The following is a 27,622-nucleotide window of genomic DNA, read 5'->3' as shown; positions in this document are numbered from 1 at the left end:
AGGCTTTGGCCCCAGGTGGTGGGGCCTGGAGTTTGGCTTCAGCCTCAGGCCCCAGCAAACCTAATGCCAGCCCTGGCAATCCCATGATAGGGTGATCAGATGACCCGATTTTATAGGGATAGTACTGATTTTTGGGTCTTTTTCTTATATAGGCTCCTAATACCCCCCACCCCTGTCCCGATTTTTCACATTTGCTGTCTGGTCACCCTACCCCATGAAAACAGGGTCGTGACCCACTTTGGGTTCCCGACCCACAGTTTGAGAACCGCTGGATTAGAAAGTTGGCAACCCTATCCAGAATGTGTGGCATGAAGCTCCGTACCCTTTTTAGATGTACTGACAATAGTTTTAATATCAGCGCCTTCTCCAAACATCTCCACTGGCTCATTCATTTCAAGATCCAGGTGAAAACTACCATCCTGGACTGCAAGGCACTTTATGCTCTTTTTCTATTCAGGACCTCAAAATTGCCTCTCTTTGCATATCTAGAGCCTATCTTCTCTTCATCTCTTCCCACAGTTTGCATTTTCAGTTCCTGCATCTCTCTACCTCATGGATTCTCCAGCTGAGATTTTTCAAAGCAGTCTAGGAGCTTTATAAACACTTTTCATTAATTGTAATGGAAGGCATATGTCTGAATCCCCTGAAAATCTCAACTTCCCTCTCTCTTTTTTTTTTTGTGTGGAAATCTCATATTTAGTTCCTTGCATACATTTCCTCCTTTCTTTCTTTCTTATTTGCCTTATAACTAAATGCTTTACATTTTAAATTACAAAATGTGTTCACATGCAATATGTTTTCTGTAACTTATATACTATCCAGTTTAATTCTGTAAAGCATGTTGCAGTCATGGGCGGCAGGTATCAGAAGCAAGGGGAGGCTTTGCCTCCCCAAACAGCCTAGCGTGGCCCCGCCCCTAGGCCAGAGTGCCTCCTGCAGCGACTCGGGGCCGCCAGGGCAGCTGGTGCTGGGCTGCCTGAGCACCGCGACTGGGGGCGCGGCGACCGCACTGCCCCGCCGCCCAGAGCTGCAGGTGCTGTGGCCACACTGCCCAGAGGTAGTGGGCGCTGAGGCTGTGGCACACCAGGGCTGGGGCCTCGCCCCCCCACCCCCAGCTGTCCGGCGCTGCGGCCACAGTGGGGGTGCTTTGGGCTCCTGCGGGGGAGGGGGAGGCAGAAGGGAAAGGAGGGCCAGGGCACAAGGGGAGGGCCCGGGGGTTAGCCTTCCAAGGAGGCTGATCACCAGCCACCCATGGTTGCAGTAGTTTTTATGAAAGATGCTACACAAAATAAAACTCTGTAGTATTGTCTCTGTGAAAATGCTGAGCAAGTTGCAACTTGCATATCTACAACTTAAAAATGATGATGTCCTGGACAGCATGTCAGAACCTTGGTACTGTGTGTTATAACCACAGCCTAAGATAGATGTTTACAGTAAAAGCAACAGCATCAGATCTCTAAATCAATATAGCGGAGTTCAGAGAGTCCTGGATAAGTAGGGTTGGTGAAATCCAAGCTTGTTCTTTATATCACACTCATTTCAATCAATGCAGCCCTTGTTGTCTGTGTAGTGAGACACCCACTTGCATGGGTATTGAAGCTCTGTTGTGTAACACAGCACCCACTTGGATTTCCTTAGTAAAACAATAAACTATTATTATTAATAACTTGTAATGTGTTCCCTGCACTCAACGCAATAGAGTTTACAAGACATGGTGTTTACTCAGTTTAAGTGGACATCCAATCCCTGTCTAGAGGCCCTGAGTATGCAGTCTGACTGCTAGTATGGGGGGATCAAAGCATGCAGTTGTACAACTTAACTGAAGGGGCAGCTGTTCAGACACTTCAGCAAAGAGGTCCTTTCTTCAGATAGTTCACTAGTCACTGGCGGGATTAACCAAAAGCAACAACAACAAAAAAACATTTTAAATAATCTGCCTAATACTCCTTTGCCCTCTCACTTGCTCAGCATTTAGTCACTTGTGATGGCACGGTTTCACTAGTTCTTCATTCATCAAGGAGCCTTCCAGAGCAGAGAAGGCCTGCACTAATGGGAAACACAAATAGGGAAAAATCACCTTTCCTTTTTTGGCTCAGGCCTTACACTAAAAAAGGGGCACAAGTGAAAGCCTCACTTGTTTTTATTTTGCAGGTCACTATCATCTCCAACCCCATGTCCCTACCACCCTTGCTGTAAACTAAATATGCGGTGCAGAATCCCAGCTCGTAGGACATCTTAAAGCTATGTACCGTGGCAACTTGCCCCACATGCTTGGGAATGGCTGTTTAGGCTGTGCCATTTTCCAAGGGGAAAACAGGGGTAGAATTACAATTCAGAGTGACTTATGAATATTAGTACAAAATAGTGTCAAACTTTTCGAAGCCATCTTTCATATAATTTTTCATTAAAAAAAAAAAAAAAAAAAGGCCCTTTGTCAATTAAAAATAAATCAACTGAAAAATTTCAACTAACTCTAGTGATTATGCAGTTTTGAATGTGGGAGAACCTGATCTGCGTACTGGCCAGGATCCTGATTGAGCAGATCTACTTTGCTGTAACAGACAGTATTAAATGCATCTGTTTGTTATAATAAGAAATTATCTGAACCCACTACACCGTTTCATAATATGCAAAAATCTAACTGTACAGGAAAGTGAGACGTTCAGGAGGCGATTTTGGTCCCAGTCAATTAACGGCTTTAAAAGTTAAAACTGAGCTCAGTATCATATCCTGTTGTAGTGCCTGCTTGCGTTATCATAGAGTTGTTTAGGATTACTGGGTTGGTACATTCCAGCTCCTGAATGCTGGACTGCGTGCACAAGGTCCATCTACACTAGCAACATTTGTAAGTGCTTTTCCAAAGCAGCGTTACTAACGGTGTAAGCAGTTGTGTAGACTGGACACAAGTTTTTACCTCTGAGTTGTGTAAACTTGCTCTGAGCAGGTTAGCTAAGGTAATGGCTCTATATTATGTTGTTGATAGAGGTGCAACTGCATGATTGCTGAAAAAAAAAAAAAAATCTTACACTTATAGAAAATTCATAGTTTAAAGCCAGATGAGACCATTAGATCATCTAGTCTGACCTCCTGTGTCTCACAGGTCATTACATTCCACCTACTTACCCCTGTATGGAGACCAATAACTTGTTTGCCTAAAGCATATCTTCCAGAAAGGCATCCAATCTTGATATGAAGATATCAAGAGCGAGAGAGAATCCCCCATTTCCCTTGCTAGTTTGTTTCAATGGTTAATCACCCTCACTGATAAAGATTTGCATCTTATTTAAATTTGTCTGGTTTCAGTTTTCAGGCACTGGTTTCTGTTATGCCTTTCTCTGCTAAGAGCCCTTTAGTATTTGGTATTGTCTCCCTATTAAGGTACTTACACACTGTCATCAAGTCACTTCTCAATCTTCTTTTGAGAAGCTAAACAGATGAAGATCTTTAGGTCTGGCTGCAAGGCATTTGCTTGACTATAGCCATAAAAATTAGTCATTCTCCAATGTTTTAACATCCCTTTTAAAATATGGATATCAAAATTGTACACAGTATTCTGGTATCGGTCTCACCAATGCTGTATACTTCTCTACTTCTATTCACTACTCCCTTGAATATACATTCAAGGATCACATTAGCTCTTTTTGCCACAGGATTGCACTGGGAGCTCATGTTGAGTTGCTTGTGCTTGTCTATTATGACCCCTAAATCCTTTTCAAAGTCCCTGCTCTCCAGGATAGAGTTCCTCTATTCTGTAGGTATGGCCTGCATTCCTTGTTCCTGGACGTATGTTAATACAGCCAAATGCAAAGTTATACATTTTACTCGAATGGGTCTATATGACGGCCTTCTCCTTATTATGTACCACTCCACCAGTCTTTGTGGCATCTGCAAATTTTACCAGCAGTGATTTTATATTTGCTTTCAGACCATTGATTAAAATGTTGAATAGCATTGCGCCTAGTACCTTTCCCCATGGAACCCCACCAGAAACACCCTCATTTGATAATGATTCCCCATTAGCTACTACTTTTTGAGATCTGTCAGTGGCACAGTGATCGGTTATTTAGAGTCACCTTTGGGCCCCTGGCATTGGTTTGTTTTGGAAACGGACATTGGAAGCAATGCTTTTAAATATACATCACATGGATTTATCAGACATAAGAAAAACAAAAGTAACACTTTGTGCCTTCTGACCTTGGAGGTGACCTATGACAAGTTTCCAAAATAAAGAAAGGGATTTACAGAGTCAACAGTAGTATAATTTTTGCAGTGCGGAGGGGTTCACGTCCTAGGGACACACTGAAAACAAAACGGCTTGGGCAGCACTTGGATTTTGCTGGATAGATGCCTTGACAGGCACAACAGGAGTACCGTGATGTTTGCTTTGCAATAAGCACAGGGTCATTGCCATGCTGCTGAGTTTTGCCTTTCACATGACACTCAGTACTGGAAATAGGGAGCTGTGAAGAGAGAAACATTTATTTAAATAACCCGGGATTAAACAACCTGCACCTACTGGCTGTCATGTAAGGAAATGCAAATATCTAACTCGATGAGCAATTCCTTAACTCGGAGGAGCTGAAAAATTGACAGAGCTCAGGAAGCCAAGTGCTGGCTTCTTATGAGCAAAAACTTAAGGTAGGTGGAAGCTGCAGCACAAGCAGCTAATATTTCAATACATAATGTGATTCAGTAAGGCCATCAGGAGCCACATTTTTATATCCTAACTCACAGTGAGAGCATATGAGAACTCCCATTGACTTAAGGGAGCTCTTGTGTAGTAAAGTGAGACTATTGGGACCTCTGGCCACAGGAATATACCCCCATTCACCTGGCTAATTTGCAGGGATTGTCAGAGACAGCAAGTCTGTTACAAAGAGAATGCACTAGTGCAAGAGGACCCTTTGCCTCACTTTTCTCTCACACACAGTATGAGCCAGGATCCACTTTGGCTACCACCCACCAGCCTGACTGGGGTTGGCTATACTTATCCCTCTTGTGGGACTTTCAGCAAGAAGCGCTAGCAGTAGATCTGATTGGAACGGGGAGCAGACACCTGTGTTAGCCACACCCTTCAAAGAGAGAAGAAAGGGAACCACTTGACAAGGAAACTTCCAACTTCATTTTTAATTTTAAAAGTCTGGATTACAAACATTAAAAAAATTAAAAAAATAATTAAAAAAAAAATCACAAAAATTGATTCTTTGTCCAGTAAAAAAATAAAATTAATTAAAAAAAATCAGGAGCCCTGGTGGAATATGCCAGAGATCCCAGAAAGGGATCAGCTTTCTGACATCACATTTGGCAAGAATGGTATAGGGTTACAGCAAGAAACTCCATCAAGGCACTGAGACATCTTTATAAACACGGTAAGTCTTCTTCCCATAGTTTGTGCGTAGGAGGTAAGGTGGGGAGTTCAAGTTGCAATATGCTGCATTACAAGTAAAGGACTATATACCCTGCAAATACAACTAGGCTTTAGACTAGTTACAAACCACAGCCAAGGTCTAGCCTATCCTCCAAACTGAAATCATCTTGTTACCTGGTTTGGGGACAAGGGTAATGCAACCAGGGTTGTATTTATAGTATAGACAAGCTCTTTGGCCTCATCTGCTCTAGCCTTTATGCTCCTTCAAAAGTTTTCCACCATTGTTACTGCCCATTTATATCCAGCAGCAGTCAGAGGTGCCAGTGGCTGCTAGTAGTTTAACTATCGTGTTGTTCAGAGCTGTAGGGTTAGACAACATTGGCAGTTAAAAAGGCAATGGCTGGTCTATATCAGGACTTCCGCCACTGGTGGAGATGAACTGATGGTGCCTTCAGTGGACTTTTAGTGAAAAAAGTGTTAGAGGGAACACAGCTTTGGAGTGAGGGGTAAGAGAAGGTTGTGGAGGTTTGAGATGAAAATCTCACAAAAGAAGGAGCTTTATAATGTGACTGTTTCCCTTTCTGGCCTGTCCAGGCTGACAGAGAATCATGCGAACAGAAGCAATTTGAAAACACGCTTATGCTGCCCAGGATATATAGGATTTCAGAGTGTTTAGGCAGAATTAAATAGACACTTTCTAGATGAAGTAGGGATCTAGTTTAGAAAATGCAAATTATGTCCTGGGTGCATTAGACATCATAATAATGTTTAGTCTGTTTAAAAACAGCTTCTCTTAATACAGTTCTCATGACTGTAGAACAGGGCCCTACACAGTCCCTCGCTTCTTGAACAGCATCAGGAGAGAATATTTGAGTCCTGGAGGATTAGTTCCTCTCTATGATTATCAGTTACACATGTAGCTTTTGTTGTGTTCGGCTGCATTCTGGACAGCAGTACATTTTGCCCTGTGCTAATAGTAGGTGAAGGTGCCTAGAGGCTGTAAACATGTCCTATGGAAACACTATAGAAGTTACAATATGACTTCAATATAGTCTACAAATGATCTCATATACTAGGAAAGAGCAGTAGAGCAAGGCATGCTAAGATGAAAGGAAGTTCCCCCCCACACACACAACCTAGCATTAATTTCCACAAACTATCCAAGCCCCACAGCACACTGATATACCCTTGATTCACAGCAGGTTACGTGATCTTAAGTTTCTGTCACAGGATGCCGGAAAGCAGATTTATGAAAAAGTTTTTCTTGAAAATGTGACCTTCCTAGCCTAGCACTGGTCATGTTCCGTGCACCATTGTGCTGGGTGATGCATCTGTGTCAGCAAATCCGTAGCTCGTTTTCCAAGCCGTAGATTTTTGCCTTCAGGTTTCTTAGCTCCCCTTGAATTTTCTGGGTTCGTCTGTTCCCTTGACGGACCTCATGCAGAATTGCGAGGTCCTGGTCTGGTCCAATGTTCATGGTCACCTAGAGAGAGAGAGAGAAAAAAATAACACCAGAAAGACTTGGCCTATGGTGTATGATCTGGAGAAAGTTATGAAGAGATCAATCCTGTCCAAGGAGATTCATTGTGCCTAGCAAGGGGAAACTACAACCACAGTGTGTCTGAGCTGCCCTGACATCATACATGGAAAGGAGCCCCAGGATGGAGTGTAGATAATGTAGGGGTCTTGTTAGTATCATGTGGGTGTCCTGCAAGTGCAATGGAAGAGGGATTTCTAAAGTGTAATTGGAAATGTATCAGTAAATGGTCAGTTGTTTAACAAATCATTTCCAGTATGATTTAAAAGGACTCATTAAAATGTGACAAATTATATATTTCTTATTACCCAGCTTTTTTGTACTTAAGTTTCAATTGTAGTCCCAGGAGACATCCTCTACAGGTGGTACTGAGAAGCATATCTTGCCTTGGCAGAAGACTGCATTTGGTTATCGAATAGTTCTTTTTGATCTAAAATAACCAGAATGATTTAGGATCATGTTTGTTATGTCTAGCTTGTATGTTGTATTTTACTCATGCACCCCCTTGTGGTCAAGTATGTAATAAGAACAGGACAATACAATTAGGCTGAAATAATTGACATGGATTTGATTAACCATTTCCTTTTCTTAATTTCTGCAAGTTAACCATTCCTTGTGGTATCATGTGAATAACCCTTCCTACGCAGGATATTCCAGAAGTCATTATATTCTATACACGACCACCTGAACTTACTTCTGCACTTTGAGCCCTAATTCTTTGCGCCAAGTACTCAGGTCTGCTCACACTGAAGTTGATGACAAAGCTTTCATTGACTTCACTGAGAGCAGAATCAATATCTAGAACCTTCAGGAGAAAAGCCAAACAGGTCTGCAACACTCCATACAGAATATACTTCTGCAGTTAATACTTGCTTCACAGTGGCGTTGGGAAAATTAGGTTAAAAGCATTAAAGAAGTAGCATAACTCAGTGCCCTAACTACATCCACTGTATAATCACACCAATCCCTAGTAATTTGGATGCCTATTCAATTAACAGCTATGAATATTTTTCTCTTCACAATATACATATAACCTGTAACTTTCCATAACACTGAAAGGTACCATATGTTACAAGTATCTAAAGGCCCAAGTGAGGAAACACAGGAATTTCCAATAACATAGGCTCCAAGGATCCAAAAATTCAACCCTCCCCTCACCTGCCCACAGGCCAATTCCATCTCAGCCCTTGCCCCAAAGATGATCGATTATTACCTTGAAGAGCTGTTTCTCTATGTCCTTCAACCTCTGCCGAAGTTGTTTGATGTCATTCTTGAAGCCCTCCACCTCCATGCTACGCCGTTTCTCCAGGGCCTCATATCGTTGGGTCATTAGCTGCAAACGCTTCCCCATCTTCTCTGAGCGCTCCTGGGGATAGGAAAGCACAATAGAATTTGTAGGGAAGGGCACCATCGACAACACAAATATGGAGAAGGGGAAATCAGACAACTCCAAGAATTGCAAACCCATCCTGCAGCAGCAGACAGAGGATTTACCTTGAAAAGCTCTTGGCCAACATCTCCTTCTTCACGAATTCTAGCCAACTCACCCTCCAGAGCAACACACTGTTCTCGGTACATATCTGCCAATCGGTGCGCCTGTGTTAGCTGCTCCTGTAAGGACTGGAGCCCAAGAGAAAGAATTAGGATTAATAGATGGAGGTAGGTAGCCAGTACACACAGCATCTCCCTCCCTAAAGAACAAAGGTGGGACGCAGGGCAATTGTCACAACTCTGTGAGTGCTCTTTGGTGGAGATATCATGACAGAAAATAACCAAATGAGTAGCCCTAGAAATTGGAGTTGGCGCAGGTAGCCAGACAAGAAAGATTAGAGATCTAAGAATGCAAAAACTCCTTCAAATTACAAGAGCAACTCTGTTCAGATGAGACATTAGAGTACAAAACAAGCCTGGTTCTATCCACCATGTAGTCATTAGAACCCACAACACTTTTTTTTAAAAAAATAGCAAGAGTTGGTCCCACTGTCCTCAGTCAAAAATTCCTCATCTCACATTCCTCTCTCCATCTCAGGGGTGGCTGCATTTCAATGGTGGATAAAGCAATTCCTTTAGGTATATACTGTGGTTAATAAACTGTTATGGGTACATGTAATATGAGGGCAGTACAAGTTCCCATGGTTCTCCCTGCAAGTACATTAATTTGCTGAAGAAAAAAAAACATGCTGCTGGATGGGAGCAGCAGAACTGTGAGTGACGTTATTCCCCAAAAAGCAGTGTTCTCACAAGAGCAGGCAAAACACAGAGTGTGTTCTTCCTACCAGTAGTCAACAGAATTTATTCCAAAGGATGGTTGCCCATTTCATGCTTGTAAATACTTAGTCCTAATAAAGAGCCTGAGAGCTGTGCAACGATAGGTCACTTGGCAGGTGGAACAAGCTGAGGAGCTACATGCTTGTTTTGGATGTGGAAGGAGTGGGGGATATTAGTCTTGTAAGACAAAACCCCATGGAGCGCTATTATAAACTAGTAAGAGTTCTAGCTACATAGCATTTTATCTTTAAAGTCAATAAGCAACAACATCCCCTGTAAAGTGAATCTTTCTATGCCTCAGACAGCATAACAAATGTATCCTGGTATGGAGAATTCCCGCTCTAAAACAGGGAACACCAGTTTCTCAGTAAAGCACCATGGTGAGATCCAATCCTAGACTCTCTCAAACCTCCATCCATAAACAGGTGGATTTCTTTTTAAAGGGAACAGCAATTACCTTGAGTTCTCCACTCTGTGCTTTCCAAATTTCACTCTCTGCTTGAGAAATTGGCTTGATGTCTCTCTCCTTCTTCTTCTCTCTCTCTGGCTCCCTGCTGATGATAAGCTGATCCCTGCTTACATCAAGCTTCCTCAGCAGACAGTCCTTCTCTGCCATCCATGATTTCTCATTGGCTCGTGCATCAAACTTCAGCTGAAGGAAGTCACGCGTACTCTCATACAGCAGGTTTTGAGTCTGATGGAGCCTGAAGACAGGGGTTGCACTAGAGTAATAATATCACTGCCTTCCCCAATTCCCTTCATCTTTCACCTATATTCTCACTGGGAGTTTGGGTGGGCATGGGATGAGAGGGGCCAGGAGCTTCCCTCACATATTTTCAAGGGCCAAGCTCTCCTGGGATGAAAAAGGATTTTTAGTTAGTAATTTATTCAATCAATCAATCTCCAATTACATCCCAAGCAACTGACCAAATACTCTGCTTTTCTGCCTATTAGGTTGTAAACCTATAGGTGATTTTTATATTCTGGGTTTCCTGCCATGATTAAACCAGAACCATTCTCTTGCACTCACTTATCTGTTAGGGTTTTGATCCTGTCCTGGTCCCTCTGATGCTGGACCTGCACTTCCTCTATGTGAATCCGCCTGTCCTCTAGCAGTGCATCAAGCTGCTCTTTGGATAACCGGGTCTGCTCTTCCATCTGAGCCTGCAGGGCCTCCACCTGGATTGGCACACAGGGAAGGCATAGAGTGAGATCCTGCACCAGGCATGCTGCCTTGCTTGAGAGCAGGGCCGGCTTTAGGGCGATTCAGCCAATTTCCCGGAATCGGGCCCTGCGCCCCTAAGAGGGCCCCGCAATGTCCCGAAGGAGCTGCCGCCCAAGTCCCGCCACTGTCTTCGGCGGCAGCTCAATCGCTGCCGCTGTCTTCGGTGGCATTTCGGCGGAGGGTCCTTCCTTCGCAACAGCGATTGAGCTGCCGCCGAAGACAGCGGTGGGACTTCGGCAGCAGTTCCTTCGAATCGAGCCCCGCAGTGCCTAAAGCCGGCCCTGCTTGAGAGTCCTGTTTAAATTCCAGGTTAGGCACAGACAGTGAGAAAACACCCCCTGCCCTATAATGCTTTATTATATACGTCTAATTTCTCTGCAGGCCTTGAAGTTAGGAGCAATCTGCTTTGGCGCTCTAGAAGTTTCCTGTAACCGATTTCCCTACCTGGTGTGAGAGAGACACTTTACAAAAGGTGGGTCAGATTCTTCATTCATTTCCTGCATTGGGCACAGGAAGGAAAGTGGAAGGGCAAAGGTGAATTCAAGTCCCTTTTGTGCATCACTAATTCTGGCCACTGTTGCAATTTAGAGCAGCCCTAGGGCTCTCATCATCCAAATGCTTTTCTTGTTTCATGCCAACCTTACCCCCCTTGTAAGTCCACCGCAGAGAGAGCTAAATAAATTGGGAGTAAGTGGGAGGCACTGCCAGGATAGCATAGAGTGGAGATGGGCAAGCCCAATGTAGGGATAGAGGGGATAGGCAAGCAGCATGTTTGGCTGTCATATAAACCCGTGTGACACTGTATGGAATATGTGGAACACCATATGTGGGCACCAATATTATAAAATTGCAAGGAATCTGATCAGATATGTTGTGTGAGGTATCTGCAAAAATGTTACAATTTGCCAAGTATGATAATCTGGTTTATGTTTGTATCACCTTTGTATTAGGAGTTACAGATATGTACGGTATATCTGTATTTCAAACTGGTGCTATGCATCTGGGTGACACCCCCAGACAGATTGGCATCAGCACCACCTAGCCTACTTGATGGCCCACCAAGGGACATCAGCTGTACAATAAACCAATTAAAAGATCAGGGACCACACCTGATGAGTCAGCAAGTCACGTATGGGCATGCCTATGGACAGAGAACTCTAAGGTTTGTTCCATGTGCTGTGAAGCTTGTGTTTGGAATACAGGAAGTGTAAGCCTTATGGCAAAATAATATAAAAGGCAGCTGAATCTTCTCCATTTTGTCTTCAATCCTGCTTCCTACCTCTAGAATAACTTTTCTATAACTGAAGCTCTGAACAAAGGACTGAATGACCCATCCAAGCTGTGGATGTGTTCCAGAGTGACTTTCAAGCCAGCCAACTCACCAACACTGCTAAGAACCTGATACAACATGGACTTTGTAGTCTGATGTATGTACCAAAATTGCTTTACCATTTAACAACTCTCATCTTGTTCTTTCTTTTATAATAAATCTTTAGTTTTAGACACTAAAGGATTTGTTGGCAGTGTGGTATTTTGGGTAAGAGCCAAACCTACACTGACCTAGTAAGGTGACAGGTTTCAGTGGTAGCCGTGTTAGTCTGTATCACAAAAAAAAAAAACCCCAAGGAGTCCTTGTGGTGTCTCTAAGGTGCCACAAGGATGCCTCGTGGGTTTTTTTGACCTAGTAAGGTGGCTGTCTCTTTGGGTCAGAAGAACATTTTGTATATGTGAGCAGAGTTTTGAAATAACTCCTCATTGTACTGGACCGAGGTGCTGATTGGGAGCCAGAGAACTGGAATGCAGTAAGAGGACTGTGTGATTCCTTCCTCACCTCCCCCTCCCCCGATAACTAATGTGGGGGATCAATCAGAAGCACAGTTTGTGACGGATTGGTGAGTGGTATCCACCAGTCTTTGGGAGAATCTGCTCTCCCTTTTGCAGCGTGCCCTGACCTTGCCATTTCCAGTGAAGGCACCCCTAAGTCACCACAGGTCACACCATGCACAGGCAGAAGTTGCATCTGTTGATCAGTAAATGCTCTTTTACCTGCAGTAAGAGTGTTTGATTGTCTCTGTGATATCTCTCAGGACTTTCTGGTTTCTCTCCTTTTGCTGCTGGCTTTGATGTGCTTCTTTTAGTGCCGGCTGCAGAGAACAGGATTAATTGAGATAACTACTCTACTCCTTTCTCCTAGCCTACGTGTGAGACTTTGCCCAGCAGGGAATATTGTAGGTGTGCTGGCTGGCCTGAAGAAAAAGGAAAGGAAGAGCTTGCAGCTACTGCACCACAGCATCTTCCAGCAGGAGTCACTGCAGAAAATATTCTAGCACTGGCTTTGGGGAGCTCATGGTGACTGCACCCTTTTTACACATCCAGCACTATCGTGATATTTAGCCACCCTCCAGGTACTTGTCTTCTTGGCTGGTATGGAAAGTCACTTTTGGGGTACCTGTTCTGGAAGTGTAAGTATCGCTCCGTTCATGTGGATCCCTGGATTTGACTGGTTTTTGAGGAACGGTGACCTAGAGGAGCAAAAACAGATCTGTTACCTGAACGTCCTGCATTTGGTTCTCTGAGCCCAGTCATCAAGAATGAACGCTAGAGTGTGTGGAAAAAGACTTAAAAGAGCAGCATGCCCATCGGTGCAGCAGGAGCAAGGTAAAGACATTTGCAAAAGAAATACCAGCATTGAGAGCAGATGTCAACTATGATGGGGCTGCTTGAACGTTACATTTTCCACCTCTTACACCATTGTATAGTTCTCAATGATTGGGGATTGGTGACTTCAACGGGAACAGGATTAGGCCTTTAGCATAAGACCCCAGCATTCAGATGTGTGAGGGAAAGGAGACGCAACAGTGTGCTTTCTTCTCCACTTACCCTCTTGTCAGCTGGCGCACTGAGAAACATATGTACAACAAATCTACATATACCCATCCACTTAAACCCAGGAAAAAAATCAAAGGCAAGAACTAACTGCTTGGTACAGCTATGGATCCTGATCTAACTTGTGTGCGGAGATCCATTCAATGCAAGAAAAAGCGGCCATTAGGGAGCTGACACAGTTCCCTCATTCTCATGGCACTTCTGCAACGGCTCCAGCTTCAGTGTTTACACCAGCTGGCCACAATCCCCAAGACACAGTATGCCAGTAAGGAATTAGCTCTGGACATGTCCCTTCCCCACTCCCTCTGCCAGGGAGTTCAACTATCCGAACCAACTGAGAGCTCCCGCACACCAAAGAAAATTCAGGGCTGCTTTCAAGGGCTTTTGCACAACCTGAGCAGGGCAGATGGCAGCAAGCAACCTTTAAAAGCTTTTTTTTGTTTGTTTGTTTTTTTTAAAGCAGATTACACAACTGGGAGCCAATCACGCTCTCCGGCGGAAAATTAAAACAAAAAAAACAAAAACAAAAAAAGCAGAAGCCCAGCCCCCATGGGCAAGCCCCAAAACAAGCAACACAACACACTACTTAAAGAAATGAATAGGCAATTACATACACAAAAGAAGCCTATATAGGCTTGATGGGCGCCACTTGGCAGCCTGCAGGAGGGACTAGACAACAGCAGAGAATGTGGCCCATTATTTCAAGTCTCACTCTGCACCCTCACATCACAGGATGCCCTGGTTTTGCCCCCCCTTCATGCCCTGAATCACAGTCGTGACCTTTCTGGTCAAACAGGACTTGTGTATGGGACTTCAGATCCATATACACACTGCTGCAGAGAGTCACCACTCTTGAAACCTGTCACACTTACTCTCCTGGAGGACAACATACTTCCTTTGCAGCTCTCCTGCGCAGCAAATGAAACCCGAATTTCTCAGCACTAACTACCAAGACAGAGGGAAGGCCTCACTCTTTGTCTTGACTCCCAGCACTAGTTTATTACAGCACATATCGGACCAACACAGAGCCAGCTGAATTTCAAACATCCACGTTTTCTGGCAACACTCTCCATAGTTCTGTTTTGTCTCTTTGGCTCCTCAGTGGCAACTCACTGTGTGGAGCTTCTAGGGGCTGAACCCAAAGCAAAATCTGCCAGAGAAGTGGCAAACAGGCTATTCCCAATGAATGGTCTTACCTTGTGTGGAGGCTCCTTATGAAAATAGGTAATTTCTCCTGTGTCTGTTCCCACCAAAGCCAAGAGATGCTGAATCTTTTTTCTGTCTTCTAGCTCCCTGGAATTCATGGAGAAGCATCAGCACATTTCTATTCCAAAATGCATCAAGCCTGTACTCTCTCTAGAGGTTGTTACTGTAGTTAAAGGAGCAGCTCTAACCTGTTCTTCAGATTGTCACAGCCCATGAGACAATGTTGTCCTTAAGCCAGACTGCTAGAGACCCAGTTAACACTGAAGATGCATGGGAGGAGTTTCCAGTTCTGCTGGTGCAGTGAGGAATTCCCCTTTTAGTACAGCCTGACAGTGGTACATGGGCTTTTATAGGGATGGCAGATGCTGAAAGGACAGAGTCTGAATTTATTAATAAAAAGCTCATAGTCCAGGGGGAATATGACCTAGTTAGGAAGATTCAGAAGACTGAGAACCTCCTTTGCCTTAGAAGCCCATGTATTCCACCACAATCTGGAACTTGATGGATATACAAGATTTTAGGCACCCCTTTGAGGGTGCACAAGAACACTACCCACCACACATAAAAGGAGACCCCATCAAGCCAACCAAAAACTGCTGAGATTAATTCCCAGCCAGAGTTCAGAAGCATCTCAGGGAGGCATGTGCTTCTGAGAGCTAATTTGGTGCAGCTGAATCTATTCAGGCTCATTACCTTAAGAAAGACAAACAGGGGGTGTCGACCAGAAGATAAAACAGGTAGCTCTAGGGAAAACAGAGGTCTGTGTTTTCTATGCGTTTCCTGCTTCTAAAACTGCAGAGAGGAAATGCAGCTAAAGAATTATGCCAAGCTCATGTTAAGTTGAGTTAAACCAGAACCTCCAAACTGAAGTGATCGAACCTGACCCTTTGGTAAACTTTTGCTCTTTGTTATACCCCAGCCCTGTTTTGTGGGCCTATATTCTGCAGCAAGATCCTTGGATCCTCGGTTTCTCTGGTACAGCAGACTAGGAGTCCTGCAGCAGAGTCATTTCACTTTTTTTAAAAAAGGAAGTTTGTAATAATTGGATAATAGTCAGTACAGTAGATCCCCATAGAAGGGAGAAGCAACAGCAGCATTTATTTTGTCCAGTTCAGCATTTGGGAAGATTTTATAGGGCCTGATCCTCAGAAGTGTGGCACACCTGCAATTTCCACTGATTTTAGACCCATAGTGAGATTAATAACAACTTGTATTATAGTGCCTAGGTGCTCCAGTTACAGAGCAGGACACTGGAATGTGCTGTACAGACACAGAACAAAAAGCTTTCAAGATGGCTCTACTAATTCATGTGGCTTCCAGAAACACTACCTGCCCATGAGAAACAGCTAAGAAAACTCTTCCCCCCACCATCTCCATCCCTATCCCCTCCCAGCTCCGCACCTGATTTTCAGCCGGTCATTCTCAGCATAGAGGCGCAGCACATGTTCCCTCTCCTGGAAGAGGTAAACTTGCATGTCACTCAAAGCCTTCTGTAACTCTGCAATCTCCTGTTCCCGTTGACGCATTTCCCACTGTAGTTTGTGCTATGGAGAGAAAACAGGGCATGTGAAATGATACTAAGCATCTGACAACAGAGACAAAGAGCAGCTTTTGCCTCAGATGACCCTAGCCTGCATCTAAAACTAGCAGCTGTTTGTGTCAAATGACTAGGATTGGCAGAATTTGCTGTTTTTGTTTTTTATAATTGATGAATACCCCTGAATTTTATTTTTATCAATTTAAGTTTTCACGGTTGAGCAAAATTATGTTTTAAAGCATTTTTTTCAATTTTTATCACTTAAATTTTCACAGTTGCGGGAGCTTATGGGGATGGGGCAGGTCAAACAATAATTTGAGGACAGTAGACATTGAGATTCAAAACATTCAAGCTTTATAACCATTAAAACATCAATGATCATCATATGTCAAAACATACAAAGTAAACAGCCTTAAATCAAACTAACAAGTTCTCAAGTGGCATTTTTCTTACTTTGCCTATCTGTAAATTTTGATCATTGATGGAAATATTTTTTTCATCGGTTTGTGTGTGTACCCTGAAATAGATTTATCAATATTTACTGATAAAACCCCAATTCTTCCAAGTTCACAAATGCCTGACTTAAATTGGACCACCAAACTTTAACCAGCAGAGGGCAGTATTGGCAGCTTGTCTGGAGAAGACTATTCAACAGTGAGCAACTCCCACCATGCAATGCTCTGCCTTGATGGAGCAACCTATCCTAGATGTTATTCTCAAAAACCTCCCCTGGGTTAAGGTTGGGGTACTGCAGGGTTTAATAATAAGCATTCTGACCAATTACAAAATTGGTTCAGCGATCATGGTTTTCACAGGGGAGAAGTAACTAACTCATCAGAAGAGCATTCCTGTAGGAGAGGGACCTGGGAGACCTGCAATGTTTGGCGCCTTTCCCCGCTTTGACCCAGATGTGCAGCTGAGATATTTCCTACATCTCCTGAGGGTTCTCAGTCTGTTTCAGAGATGGCTGATTCACGAGCAGCTCAGTGTATAATGTTTTAAAAGGTGGTCACTCCTCTCCCAGCTACCTCCTCAGTAGAAAAAGTGCCAATTTTACAGGACACAGCAACACTACCACCCTGTGACTGATGTAATGAAGCATTAGGAGATCATCCTGCTTGTTAGAAGAGACTCCATTTTGTAGTATAGTTTTTACTTAGATTATAAGCTCTTTGGGCCAGGAACCACTTTTATTTTATTTTTTTTTTTACAGCACCTAGCACAATGAGGTCATGGTCCATGACTGGGGCTTCCAGGTGCTACTGCAATATAAATAAAGTCTGTCCCAATAAAATGCTCATTAATTTTGGCCAAATGACCATTCACTCTTCACAGGTCCACTGTGGAGTGCAGGGCAAAGGAAAAGGGTAGTGCAACAGACCAGGTGAACATCTAACCCAGTGTTCAAAGGTTAAGAAAACTCCAAACAGCATAAAGGCTTCCCACAAGTAGAGCCCAATAAACTAAAACAAAAGGACTTCTCTCAGTAAGCATTTCTCCTCCACTGGCTCTTAAATTGGGAAACCAGATGGCAAGAATTCACCCACTTCTAGTGGTTCAAGACATAGTGATTCCCCTTCAGCTCAGTCCTGCCACATTCCCCAGCAATTCCCTTCATGAATGTCAGCGATGTTAAATCTTCAACTAAAGGAGAGCATTAACCCTTTCTCTGCCAACCAACGGTGTATATATATAGTCCATCACCAGTAAGCTATTTACCTGCTCATCATATGTTCCTTTGTATCTCTCTAGCCTTCTCAAAAGGTCCTCGTGTTCTTCATCAAACTCAGCGATCTTCTTGCGATAGTATTCCAGCAGCTCCCGGGAGGGACGGAGGAAGGCCAGGCGCTCACTGATGGAAGGGAGAGGAGTAGAATCCCCCTGACTTGGAGTTGGAGAATTGGTGTATCTGGATGAGACACGGGGGACTGCCAATCTGGACAGAATGGTGGAACACACACACACACACACACACACACACACAAAAATAGGTTTCAGAGTGGTAGCAGTATTAGTCTTTATCAGCAAAAACAACAAGGAGTCCTTGTGGCACCTTAGAGACTAGGGTTTTAGCCCACGAAAGCTTATGCCCAAATACATTTGTTAGTCTCTAAGGTGCCACAAGGACACAAAAAAATGTTGCTAAAATAATGAAGATGAAGGAACCAATGGCCATTCGTTCATACAAGCTCACAGTACCTTACAATGGTGACTGTTCTTGCGGCAGAACTACTTTCTCAGACAAAGTTTGAACTCCACACAATAACTGCACTAGAATAATGTTAAAAATCTGATTTCAAGGAAATAACCTTTTTTTTAAAAAAAAAGGAAACAAAACTGTATTTAGCTTTAGTACTACAATACATTTAGTTCACATCTTCTCTGCCTCCAACAGTCTGAGCTCAACATTACTAAAACAGGATGTGTGGCATTTTGGAGATACAAAAGCTTATGCCCAAATAAATCTGTTAGTCTTTAAGATGCCACCAGACTCCTTGTTGATTTTGTGAATTCAGACTAACATGGCTACCCCCGATACTTAATGTGGAACTATGCAGTATTGTTGTAGCAGTATTGGATATTAGAGACAAAGGTGGGTGAGGTAATATTTTTTATTGGACCAATTTCTGTTGGTGAGAGAGACAAGCTTTCAAGCTCCATAGAACTCTTCCTCAGGTGTGGGAAAGGTACTCGGGATTTATGGTTTATTACAATAATCTGTAAACCACTAACCCCCCTTTCTGTGTTATGGCTACAGGGGTGTTAACAGGCTGCTTCACCTTGAATGGTCCCTTAGAATATATGCTAACTTCTTATGCTAAATTATCAGTTTGATCTTGTATTTAGTTGTGAAGCTCTTAGTACCTTTCCCAGACATGAAAAAAGAGCTCAAAAGCTTGTCTCTCTCACCAACAGAAGTTGGTCCAAAAAAAGATATTACCTCACCTACCTTGTCTCTTTAGTGTGGAACTGTTTGCCCACCCAAGTGTGGTGGGAAGGGAGGTGCCTATTGGAGGAAAAGGGTGGGTGGTGTTTTTTTGTGAGAGAAGGGTCAAGGGGAATGGGACAAGGTTGCTGGGGAGGGGTATCTGAGAAAAAGCAGGGGCAGAGAAAGAATAAGGGTTACCGGGGTAGTAAACAAGTCTGCTTCTAGACAGAAACACAAAAAAACAGACACTGGATAGAGAATAAACACACAGAGGAAAAAGATGTGAGGTTCCAGTAAGCCATGTCAGTCTGTAGGGAAAGATGTCAGAGGTGACAGTATCAGAGCACTAAAGTGAAGGAGGAGGAGGGAGAGAAGAAAACTCCATTCAATCAGAAAAGATGTCTGACTGCTGAGTCTAATGTACATTCTCAGGGTCCTACTGGATTATCACTGCTCCTTGACACAACAGCAGCTAGAAATTTCTTTACAAGTTCCGGTTCAACAGGACTCATAGACTTTAAAGTCAGAAGGGACCATTATGATCATCTGGTCTGACCTCCCGCAAGACTGCATCCTTTCTTTTAAGCTGCACAGAAATAAAACTCTCACACTCTGACAGCGTGGGAAAGAGAGAAAGTTTTAAATGTGTGTATTTGGCACCTACATAGGATATTTAGGGATACACTAACATCACACATATATGTCAGCATGCAAAATCCACCTGCAATTGTGATTCTAAATTTTGGCACAAAAACTGAGCTTTGTGAATCATTAATTTGTAAATTTGGAATGTGTTTGAGCAAGTGCAAGTGTAGATGTGCATCTATACACAAACCTCAGGCTTCGCTCTGAAAACTTGGCCCTTAGTAGCCATGTTGAGTAGACTGCCTTGGTTTTCAGATGTCAACTTAAAAGGACTAAGAATAAGAAAGCAGCTTAACTAAGTAATTATTTGCTAAACAAATCCATTGCCAGAACCTGGCTGGATGCTTAGACCTCAAGAGCCAGCCAGATGCGTCATGAATGCATGAGACCAAAGTGATGGTGACACTAATGGGAACATCTAGAGACCTGTTATCACTACTGCTGCTCACAACAGGTTTTTGATATATTAGAAACCTGAGGAATTCAAGACCTTTAATCGCCAGACATTGTAGGCGAGTGCTGAAGATACATTAATACAACCATTTTGTATAGCAGCTTTCACACCAACTGTATATGAAATTGCTTTAGAGTTAAATAATAGTTATAGACAAACAATAGCAAAGGGAGAAAATAAATATAATTATGGGTAAAAAAAATTGTTTTAAATTATTTGAATTAGAGTACTGTTGAGGAGTTGCAGAGGAGAAGACTCTCACAGCAACAGCGATAACACTATGGGATAGCAGAGATTGGACGCTGGCCTTAGACCAGTGTAACGAGTGGAAATGGAAGATTGGAGCTATGCAATACGACTGAGGTTAGAGCTAGTCCCAGGAGAGCAATTTAGAAGCTAAATGAAGGGGAGGCAGTGGAGCTGTTTGAGAATAGCAGCAGTCATACTCACCTTTTGGAGGTGGGGGACATTCCTGGAGAGGAATCCATGGTGCTCACTCCACCACCTACAGAAGTGACAACAATGTACATTTTAGGAGCAGAGAGCATATGGCCAGCTAGGCCGGAAAAACATATCAACAGTTCTCTAGTGACCTGTATGGAATCGGGGTCCCCGGTAGAACAATGACTAAGACTGTGCCAAACATGCCCAGTGATGTTTAAAAACCACTGACTGGGCAGGATTTTTGCAGTTCCTTCTCAATTGCATGAAACTGGTCCCTAGATTCCTGGGGGGGGGGGGGGGGGGGGGGGGAGGGAGGGAGAAACCCAAACACCTGTGAAACATTTAGGATTTGCACTCAAAAAAAAAAAAAAAATCCCTATAGCTATTGAGAGCAAACACCTTGCACTTTCTAGAGTTCTGAATTTTCCTATATTTCAAATTGCCCTGTCCTGTCCTGCCAGCTGGTCCCTACCCCGCACGCCCAGCAAGCCAGTCTGTGCCCCGCATCCCCAGCAGAGCCCTGCCAGCTGGTCCCTACCCCGCGCCCCCAATAGCGCCCTGACAGCCGGTCCCTACCCCGCTCGCCCAGCAAGCCAGTCGGTGCCCCGCGCCCCCAACAGCGCCCTGCCAGCCAGTCGGTGCCCCGCGCCCCCAACAGCGCCCTGCCAGCCAGTCGGTGCCCCGCGCCCCCAACAGCGCCCTGCCAGCCAGTCTGTGCCCCGCGCCACAACAGCGCCCTGCCAGCCAGTCTGTGCCCCGCGCCCCCAACAGCGCCCTGCCAGCCAGTCTGTGCCCCGCGCCACAACAGCGTCCCCCGCAGCTCCACCAGCCGGGACGGGTCTACAGGAGCCAGACCCCCGCTTCCCCCACCCTTTGCCGCCTCCCAGCAACGATTCCAGAGCGGCGCCCTCGCCCACCGAAGCGCGAACCCGAGCGCCAGCTGCTGCTCAACGGAAAAGAGCCCCACCAAACAGCGCGGCGGCGGCAGCGGCAGCCAACCACAAGCTGCTGCCGCGTTCGGGTCCGCTCCGGCCCGCTCGCCGCGTGGCGGGGCCAGCTCTGCGCAAGGCTCTCTGGGAAGCGTAGTTCTCAGAGCACTCCCTGGGTGCGTGCGGGAGACCGGTGCTCACAAGGCAGAACTGGGCGCCGTGCGTGTACTTAGGAATCGTATGTTGGGGCTGCGTGAGGACCTTATCTCTAGTTGCTACCTGAATGCGTTGGAACAGACAGGAAACGGTGGAAATGAAAAAGCACTGTAGGTGAAAAGAAAAAAAACCTGGAATTTCTGTTCCCATTAGTGTGCAGAAATTTTGAACTTTTCCAAATTTCCTGATCAGCTCTAATTTATGTTAAAATGTTACCATGTACTGGTCTATGCTAGCTGTGGTGTGATGATAATCTCTTGCCTTTGCATGCACTCACTTTATTTCTTGAGCAGGGATAGTTCCACTTTTAGAATTAGTTACTAGCCAGCCTTGCACAACATACATCCTAACTTTAATATATATTGATTCAGTGTCATATACACTATACTCTTAAGTACATTATTATTAATACCATATGTGAGTAGTGTTGTCTCTATAAATATTAGTGATTAGGATAAGACCTTCATGAAGAATAGATTATCCCACCTCTACATATTGGGGGCTTTTTTAAAATACTTTTCTTTCCTTTTATACTTTCATGGGTCTGATCCAGTATGGCAATTCCTAGGTTCCTAACAAAGCCATCAGTTAAATAATAGAAAATATTACTTGTGTACATGAGTAGGATAAATCACAGTGTACACTTACTGTAGCATAATGTATCTCACCTACTATTTCTTTCAAAGTGACCAGATGTTAATTATTAAGGCTGCAGAATTGGATTCTTGCTGTCCCTTGACAGAAAAAGCTGAGCAGTTGCATGGGCCCTAGAACAATTTGTATAGTGAGGATGCTAGAAGCCCATGTACCAAACTGTAATCCCTGTATATGATGGAAACCTTTTCAAGCCAGGAGGTGCAGCAGCACTCCTAGTTCCAGCACCTGTGGTCAGTTGGTAAAAGGGAAAGAAGATTGTAATATCCTGGCAACATTTGTCTAAATGATGCATCTCTGTATGCACTAGCAAAACCCAATGTATTTTAAACTTTGTGTATTAGAGGCCCCAGCCGCTGGAGATTTTGGAAGCTTCTTCTGAAAGCCCCCCAAATATTCTACATATAGTTTTCTTAAAAAAAAAAAAAAAAAAAAAAAACCACACCAATCTTGTTGTCAGTTGGAGGCCCTGGTCCATTTTGCTAGGAGGGAATCCGAGGTGCTGGATGCTCCTATGATGGAGTAGGAACTTAGGATAGAGACGGACAGGGGAAGAGTTAACCTCGCCTTCTGGGTAGAGGCAGGACCAGTGGACTGTCATGAGCAGAGGGTTTTACATGGTAGCAAAGCTCAGCCTTCTGAGAGGAATTAATGAATACAAGAACCATGATGGAAAATCCTCACCTAATCACTAGCAAACAAATTATATGGTTTAAGTTCAACTCAAAGAGGAAAGGCTGATGCTTTAATGGTCAGAGATCCCAAGTTCAAATGTCATAGTTTATGGATTGTTTAGGTCATTAGTTCTCAACTTTTGTACTGGTGACCCTTTTCACATAGGAAGGCTCTAAGTGCAATCCTCCTTAAATATATAAAAAAGGGTTTTTAATTTATTACCTCCAGCATTTATAATGGTGTTAAGTGGGGTTTGGGGTGGAGACTGAGCTTGTGACACCCCATACAATACCCTCACAACACCCTGAGGGGTCCTGACCCCCAGTTTGAGAACTCCTGATTGAGGTGTTACTTTTGCAACCCTCAACCAGTGCTTTGTTATTTTCACAGTCTGAGGCTCACTTCTCATAAAATATTTAACCTTCTAATGTAAGTATGCAGGAAAAATTGCAAGTTTCCAAACCAGCTTTGTTTCTTAACCCCTTTCTTAAATATTACAATCAAAACTTTCTTAATGTACTGACAAAACTGAGTTTTGTCAGATCACTCCCCCCCCCCCCCAAAACAAAACCCAGACTGACAAACAAGACGACAGGAAAGTTGAAGAGGAAGAAAGAACAGATGCTTTTTTTAAACCGTTGACTATTAGCTGGCTAGTGATCGTTGCCAGCTGCAGGCTGGAGTTGTGGCTGTCTCTCTGATATGCAGAGTTCTCTAGGTCATCTGAGGTCAGGTTGGAAAGGCTAGATCAGAGATGAAATCCTACAGCTTGACAGTTTCCTCTTCTCTCCCAGGGGAAGGAAACAATGCAGGTAGCCTCACATGAGAAAAGAAAAAAAAAAAAAAAAAAAAACACACACCACAAACGTATCACTGGCTTGTGTGCATTGATAATATTTGATCAACACCATGGCCTAAGGTTCAATAAGTTAAACACTAAATTGGAGGAGAAAGTTAGGGGAAGCAAAATTAAGAGAGCGAGACAAGGCAAACTGCCCTTTCCAAGTTATTCTGGGGTTCATATATCTCAGTCCATCAATTTAGAACTGCTATGCTGCTCACAGTAGTCTTCTCCAGAGAGCTCCACTAGTCTTTTAACCCAAACATTTTAAATCAAAACCAAAACAACCTTGAGCAGTCTCAAAACATATCCACTAGCAACCAGCTCTCAAAACAAGATAATCACACATATTGGGTCCTATCTAGCGTGATTTTTAGTTCAGTGATTTTAGACTTTTCCCAAGTGTCCCAAGGGCCTTTCATCTATTATATTCTCTCTCTGTGAGGTCAGCTATGTTGGTTGGTCCGTTGACACAACAGACCCCGGGGGGAGTAGAGAATGATTCATCTATACACCCACCTCCCAAGAAATCATTTAGTATAGCTCCTGAGGAACAGCTAAGAAGCTCAACAGAAGCACCTCCACCCTCCTCCCCATGGAACAGTTTACTGGGGTGGGATGGGGTTGTTTCTCTCTTGAGAGAGAGACAGCTGATGGTGGGTATCATATACACAGCCAAACTCATCAGAAGTTGGGGCAGCCTTGTGAACGGGGGGAGGGGGGGGGGAAGAAAACAACCCTCTGCAAAATTATAGGTAGGTAGCAATGCCAGTAGTTAAGATTGCCTAACATTTTCTATTATAAGATCTTTATCAAGTTTAACTGTTTGGACTTAAATTGTCTGTCAGGTGTCTGCTTCAGGCTGAATGTTTAGGGAAAGTTTCAGTATAAATGATTCAATTGTTCAGACTAGGAGAAAAATATATGGTTTTGCCCATTTTAAATTCTTACAACTGTTGTTGGGAAGTACTAGTGTCTCCATACACTGGAATTGAAATTGGCAGGGGTGACCTTTGTGTCATGAATGTGTTTTTTGCTGTCCCTGTGAAAACACACCTATACCACAATATAACGCAACCAGATATAACATGAATTCGGATATAACACAGTAAAGCAGTGTTCAGGGGTGTGGGGCGGTGTGTGCTGCGGACTCTGGTGGATCAAAGTAATTTCGAGATAACGCCGTTTCACCTATAACGTGGTAAGATTTTTTTGGCTCCCAAGGACAGTGTTTTATCGGGGTAGAGATGTATAGGTGTTTTTCCACAGGGATAAACAACACACACACACACACTCACCCCTGGTATAAGCCTTTCAAAAAAGTCTCCATAGGGACATATTCAGTAGAGACCTGTTAGAATTTAGCTGCCAAATTCTGTGAAGATTCTGTCTCAGAATTCCATCTGTACTGAGCATGCTCCAGCCCAGGATGTAGGAGGCTGAGTAGGACTAAGTCTTAAATTGCTGTTCCTGGCTGCAAGGTGACTGGGACCCAGTGTGGGGAGACAGATTGGATGAGGAGCTGGAATAGTCTTGTGGGGGAGACTGGGACTGGCTAGGTGAGGATCCCTGCCTTATTCAGTGCATAGGATGGATGGTACTCTGGGTAGGCATCAGGACTGTGTAGTGAAGAAAGTTGTCTATAGGACCCTGCTAGCCTGTGTTGCAGAAGTTGGTAAGTATATAGTCAGGGTTGGCTTTAGGCTGATTCGCCCGATGCCCCAGAATTGGGCCCCCACGCCGTAGGTGCCTTTTAAATTTAATTTATTTTTTAATCTCACCCCAGTGGCGGTCCACTCTGGGGTCTTCGGTGGCCCCGCTCCCCTGGCCAGAGCGCCTCCCCCAGCTGGCAATCTGAAGTGCTGCTGAAGACTGGGAGCGCTGCCTGGTGAGTACAAGCCCCAGGAATCAGGCCCCGCACTTGCTAAAGCCGGCTTTGTATATAGTGGGTCTGGGGCAATGTTGAACCACGAGAATAAAATACTGAACTGCTCATTCAATGGGCACTCTGAGTCCTGTGCTCTAAATGAAGCAGGGAACTGACTGGTGGAAAAAATAGTATGTGATCATGCAATTAAAAGACTTTAATTTGGCTCCCTTATGCATATGCAGGATAAAGTTGCAAAGGCAATCTTAATTCTGGCACATCCTAGCTTTTGAGCTATTGATAGAATCCCATGAAATTTGTTATTTTAAAACTATTCAGTCATTTTTGAATTTCATATTATTTTGTTTTACCCTGCCCATAGGGCACCAGGTGGCTCTGGGGGCGGGAGGTAGGGTGACCAGATAGCAAGTGTGAAAAATCAGCAGATGGCATGGGGATAACAGGTGCCTATACAAGTGCCAGCAAGTTAAAAAGTATGGATTGGATGAATGGACTATAAGGTGGATAGAAAGTTAGCTAGATTGTCAGGCTCAACGGATAGTGATCAACAGCTCGATGTCTAGTTGGCAGCCGGTATCAAGCAGAGTGTCCCAGGGGTCAGTCCTGGGCTGATTTTGTTCAACATCTTTATTAATGATCTGGATGGTGGGATTATTTGCACCCTCAGCAAGTTTTCAGACGACACTAAGCTGGGAGGAGAGGTAGATACAATGGAGGGTACGGATAGGGTCCAGAGTGACCTAGACAAATTGGAGGACTGGGCCAAAAGAAATCTGATGAAGTTCAGCAAGAACAAGTGCAGAGTTCTGCACTTAGGAAGAATCCCATGCACTGCTACAGGCTGGGGACTGACTGGCTAAACAGCAGTTCTGCAGAAAAGGAACTGAGGATTACAGTGGACGAGAAGCTGCATATGAGTCAGCAGTGTGCCATGTATCAGGGGGTAGCCGTGTTAGTCTGTATCTACAAAAACAACAAAGAGTCTGGTGGCACCTTAAAGACTAACAGATTTATTTGGGCATAAGCTTTCGTGAGTAAAAACCTCACTTCTTCGGATGCAGCAGTGTGCCATTGTTGCCAAAAAGGCTAATGGCATATTGGGCTGTATTAGTAGGAGCATTGCCAGCTGATCGAGGGAAGTGATTATTCCCCTCTATTCAGCACTGGTGAGGGCACACCTGGAGTATTGCATCCAGTTTTGGTCCCACTACAGAAGGGATGTGAACCAGTTGGAGAGAGTCCAGCAGAGGGCAACAAAAATGGTTAGACAGCTGGGACACATGACTTATGAAGCGAGGCTGAGGGAACTGGAGTTGTTTAGTCTGCAGAAGAGAAGAGGGATTTGATAGCAGCCTTCAATTACATGATGGGGGGGTTCCAAAGAGGATGGAGCTAGGCTGTTCTCAGTGGTGCAGATGACAGAAAAGAAGCAATGGTCTCAAGTTGCAGTGGGGGAGGTCTAGGTTGGATTTTAGGAAACACTACTTCACTAGGAGGGTGGTGAAGCATGGGAATGGGTTACCTGGGGAGGTGGTGGAATCTCCATCCTTAAAGATTTTTAAGGCCCAGCCTGACAAAGCCCCGTCTGGGATGATTTAGTTGGTGTTGGTCCTGGTCCTTGTGACAGGGTTGGGACTCACCACCATGGCACCTGCTGCTGGTCATCTTCAGGAATTAGCTCAGTCCAGTGGAGTGCCCCTTGCTGGTGGTGTCCCATCCATCATCTGTTCTTTGGTGGTATCTGGACCTGTGTTGCTCCCCACTCAGTAGCATCCTCTTCAGGCCACTGCCCTCTGGCAGTGCCCCCTATAGTCCATCCTCACCCCCTTCTTGAAGGGGGGGTGTTTGTTCAGCAGTCCTTGCACTGGCCTCAGTGGCCAACCACAACCTCAAAAGTCTAGCCCTTTGTCTCAAGGACTG

General features: G+C 44.2%; 1 protein-coding gene and 1 long non-coding RNA gene across 8 annotated transcripts in view; one reads left to right on the top strand and one right to left on the bottom strand.

The window, feature by feature from the left end:
- Positions 1-17,870, top strand: part of LOC128840713 (uncharacterized) — a 28,890-nt gene extending 11,020 nt beyond the window's left edge. The window contains exons 2-4 of one of the 3 annotated variants that reach the window (XR_008445694.1): positions 10,780-10,870; positions 11,684-11,825; positions 17,780-17,870. This is a non-coding gene — a long non-coding RNA (uncharacterized LOC128840713). Of the gene's footprint in view, positions 1-10,779; positions 10,871-11,683; positions 11,826-12,592; positions 12,837-17,779 lie in introns of those variants that run through there. The other 2 variants (XR_008445693.1, XR_008445695.1) reach the window with 2 other exon arrangements.
- On the bottom strand, positions 5,109-21,543 carry CCDC77 (coiled-coil domain containing 77). Of its 5 annotated transcripts, XM_054035056.1 has the most exons (13): positions 21,417-21,536; positions 20,506-20,560; positions 17,747-17,963; positions 15,892-16,034; positions 14,481-14,577; positions 12,848-12,920; positions 12,445-12,542; positions 10,204-10,352; positions 9,631-9,877; positions 8,400-8,525; positions 8,119-8,271; positions 7,214-7,335; positions 6,767-6,851 (listed from the first exon to the last, which is right to left on the bottom strand). In XM_054035056.1, exons 2-13 carry the CDS (start codon positions 20,541-20,543, stop codon positions 6,848-6,850), a joined length of 1,467 nt encoding a protein of 488 aa, XP_053891031.1. In that variant the 5' UTR covers positions 20,544-20,560; positions 21,417-21,536; the 3' UTR covers positions 6,767-6,847. The 5 variants fall into 5 exon arrangements, with proteins under 5 accessions (XP_053891007.1, XP_053890996.1, XP_053891014.1 ...); XM_054035032.1 differs by lacking the exon at positions 7,214-7,335 and having other exon boundaries at positions 5,109-6,851; positions 21,467-21,543; XM_054035021.1 differs by lacking the exon at positions 7,214-7,335 and having other exon boundaries at positions 5,109-6,851.
- Between the last annotated feature and the right edge of the window lie 6,079 nt (positions 21,544-27,622).

Source organism: Malaclemys terrapin, chromosome 1 (genome assembly GCF_027887155.1).
Source record: "Malaclemys terrapin pileata isolate rMalTer1 chromosome 1, rMalTer1.hap1, whole genome shotgun sequence".
Classification (NCBI taxonomy): domain Eukaryota; kingdom Metazoa; phylum Chordata; order Testudines; family Emydidae; genus Malaclemys; species Malaclemys terrapin.
Note: the sequence above shows the minus strand (reverse complement) of the source record. Positions and strands in the feature narration are given on the sequence as shown.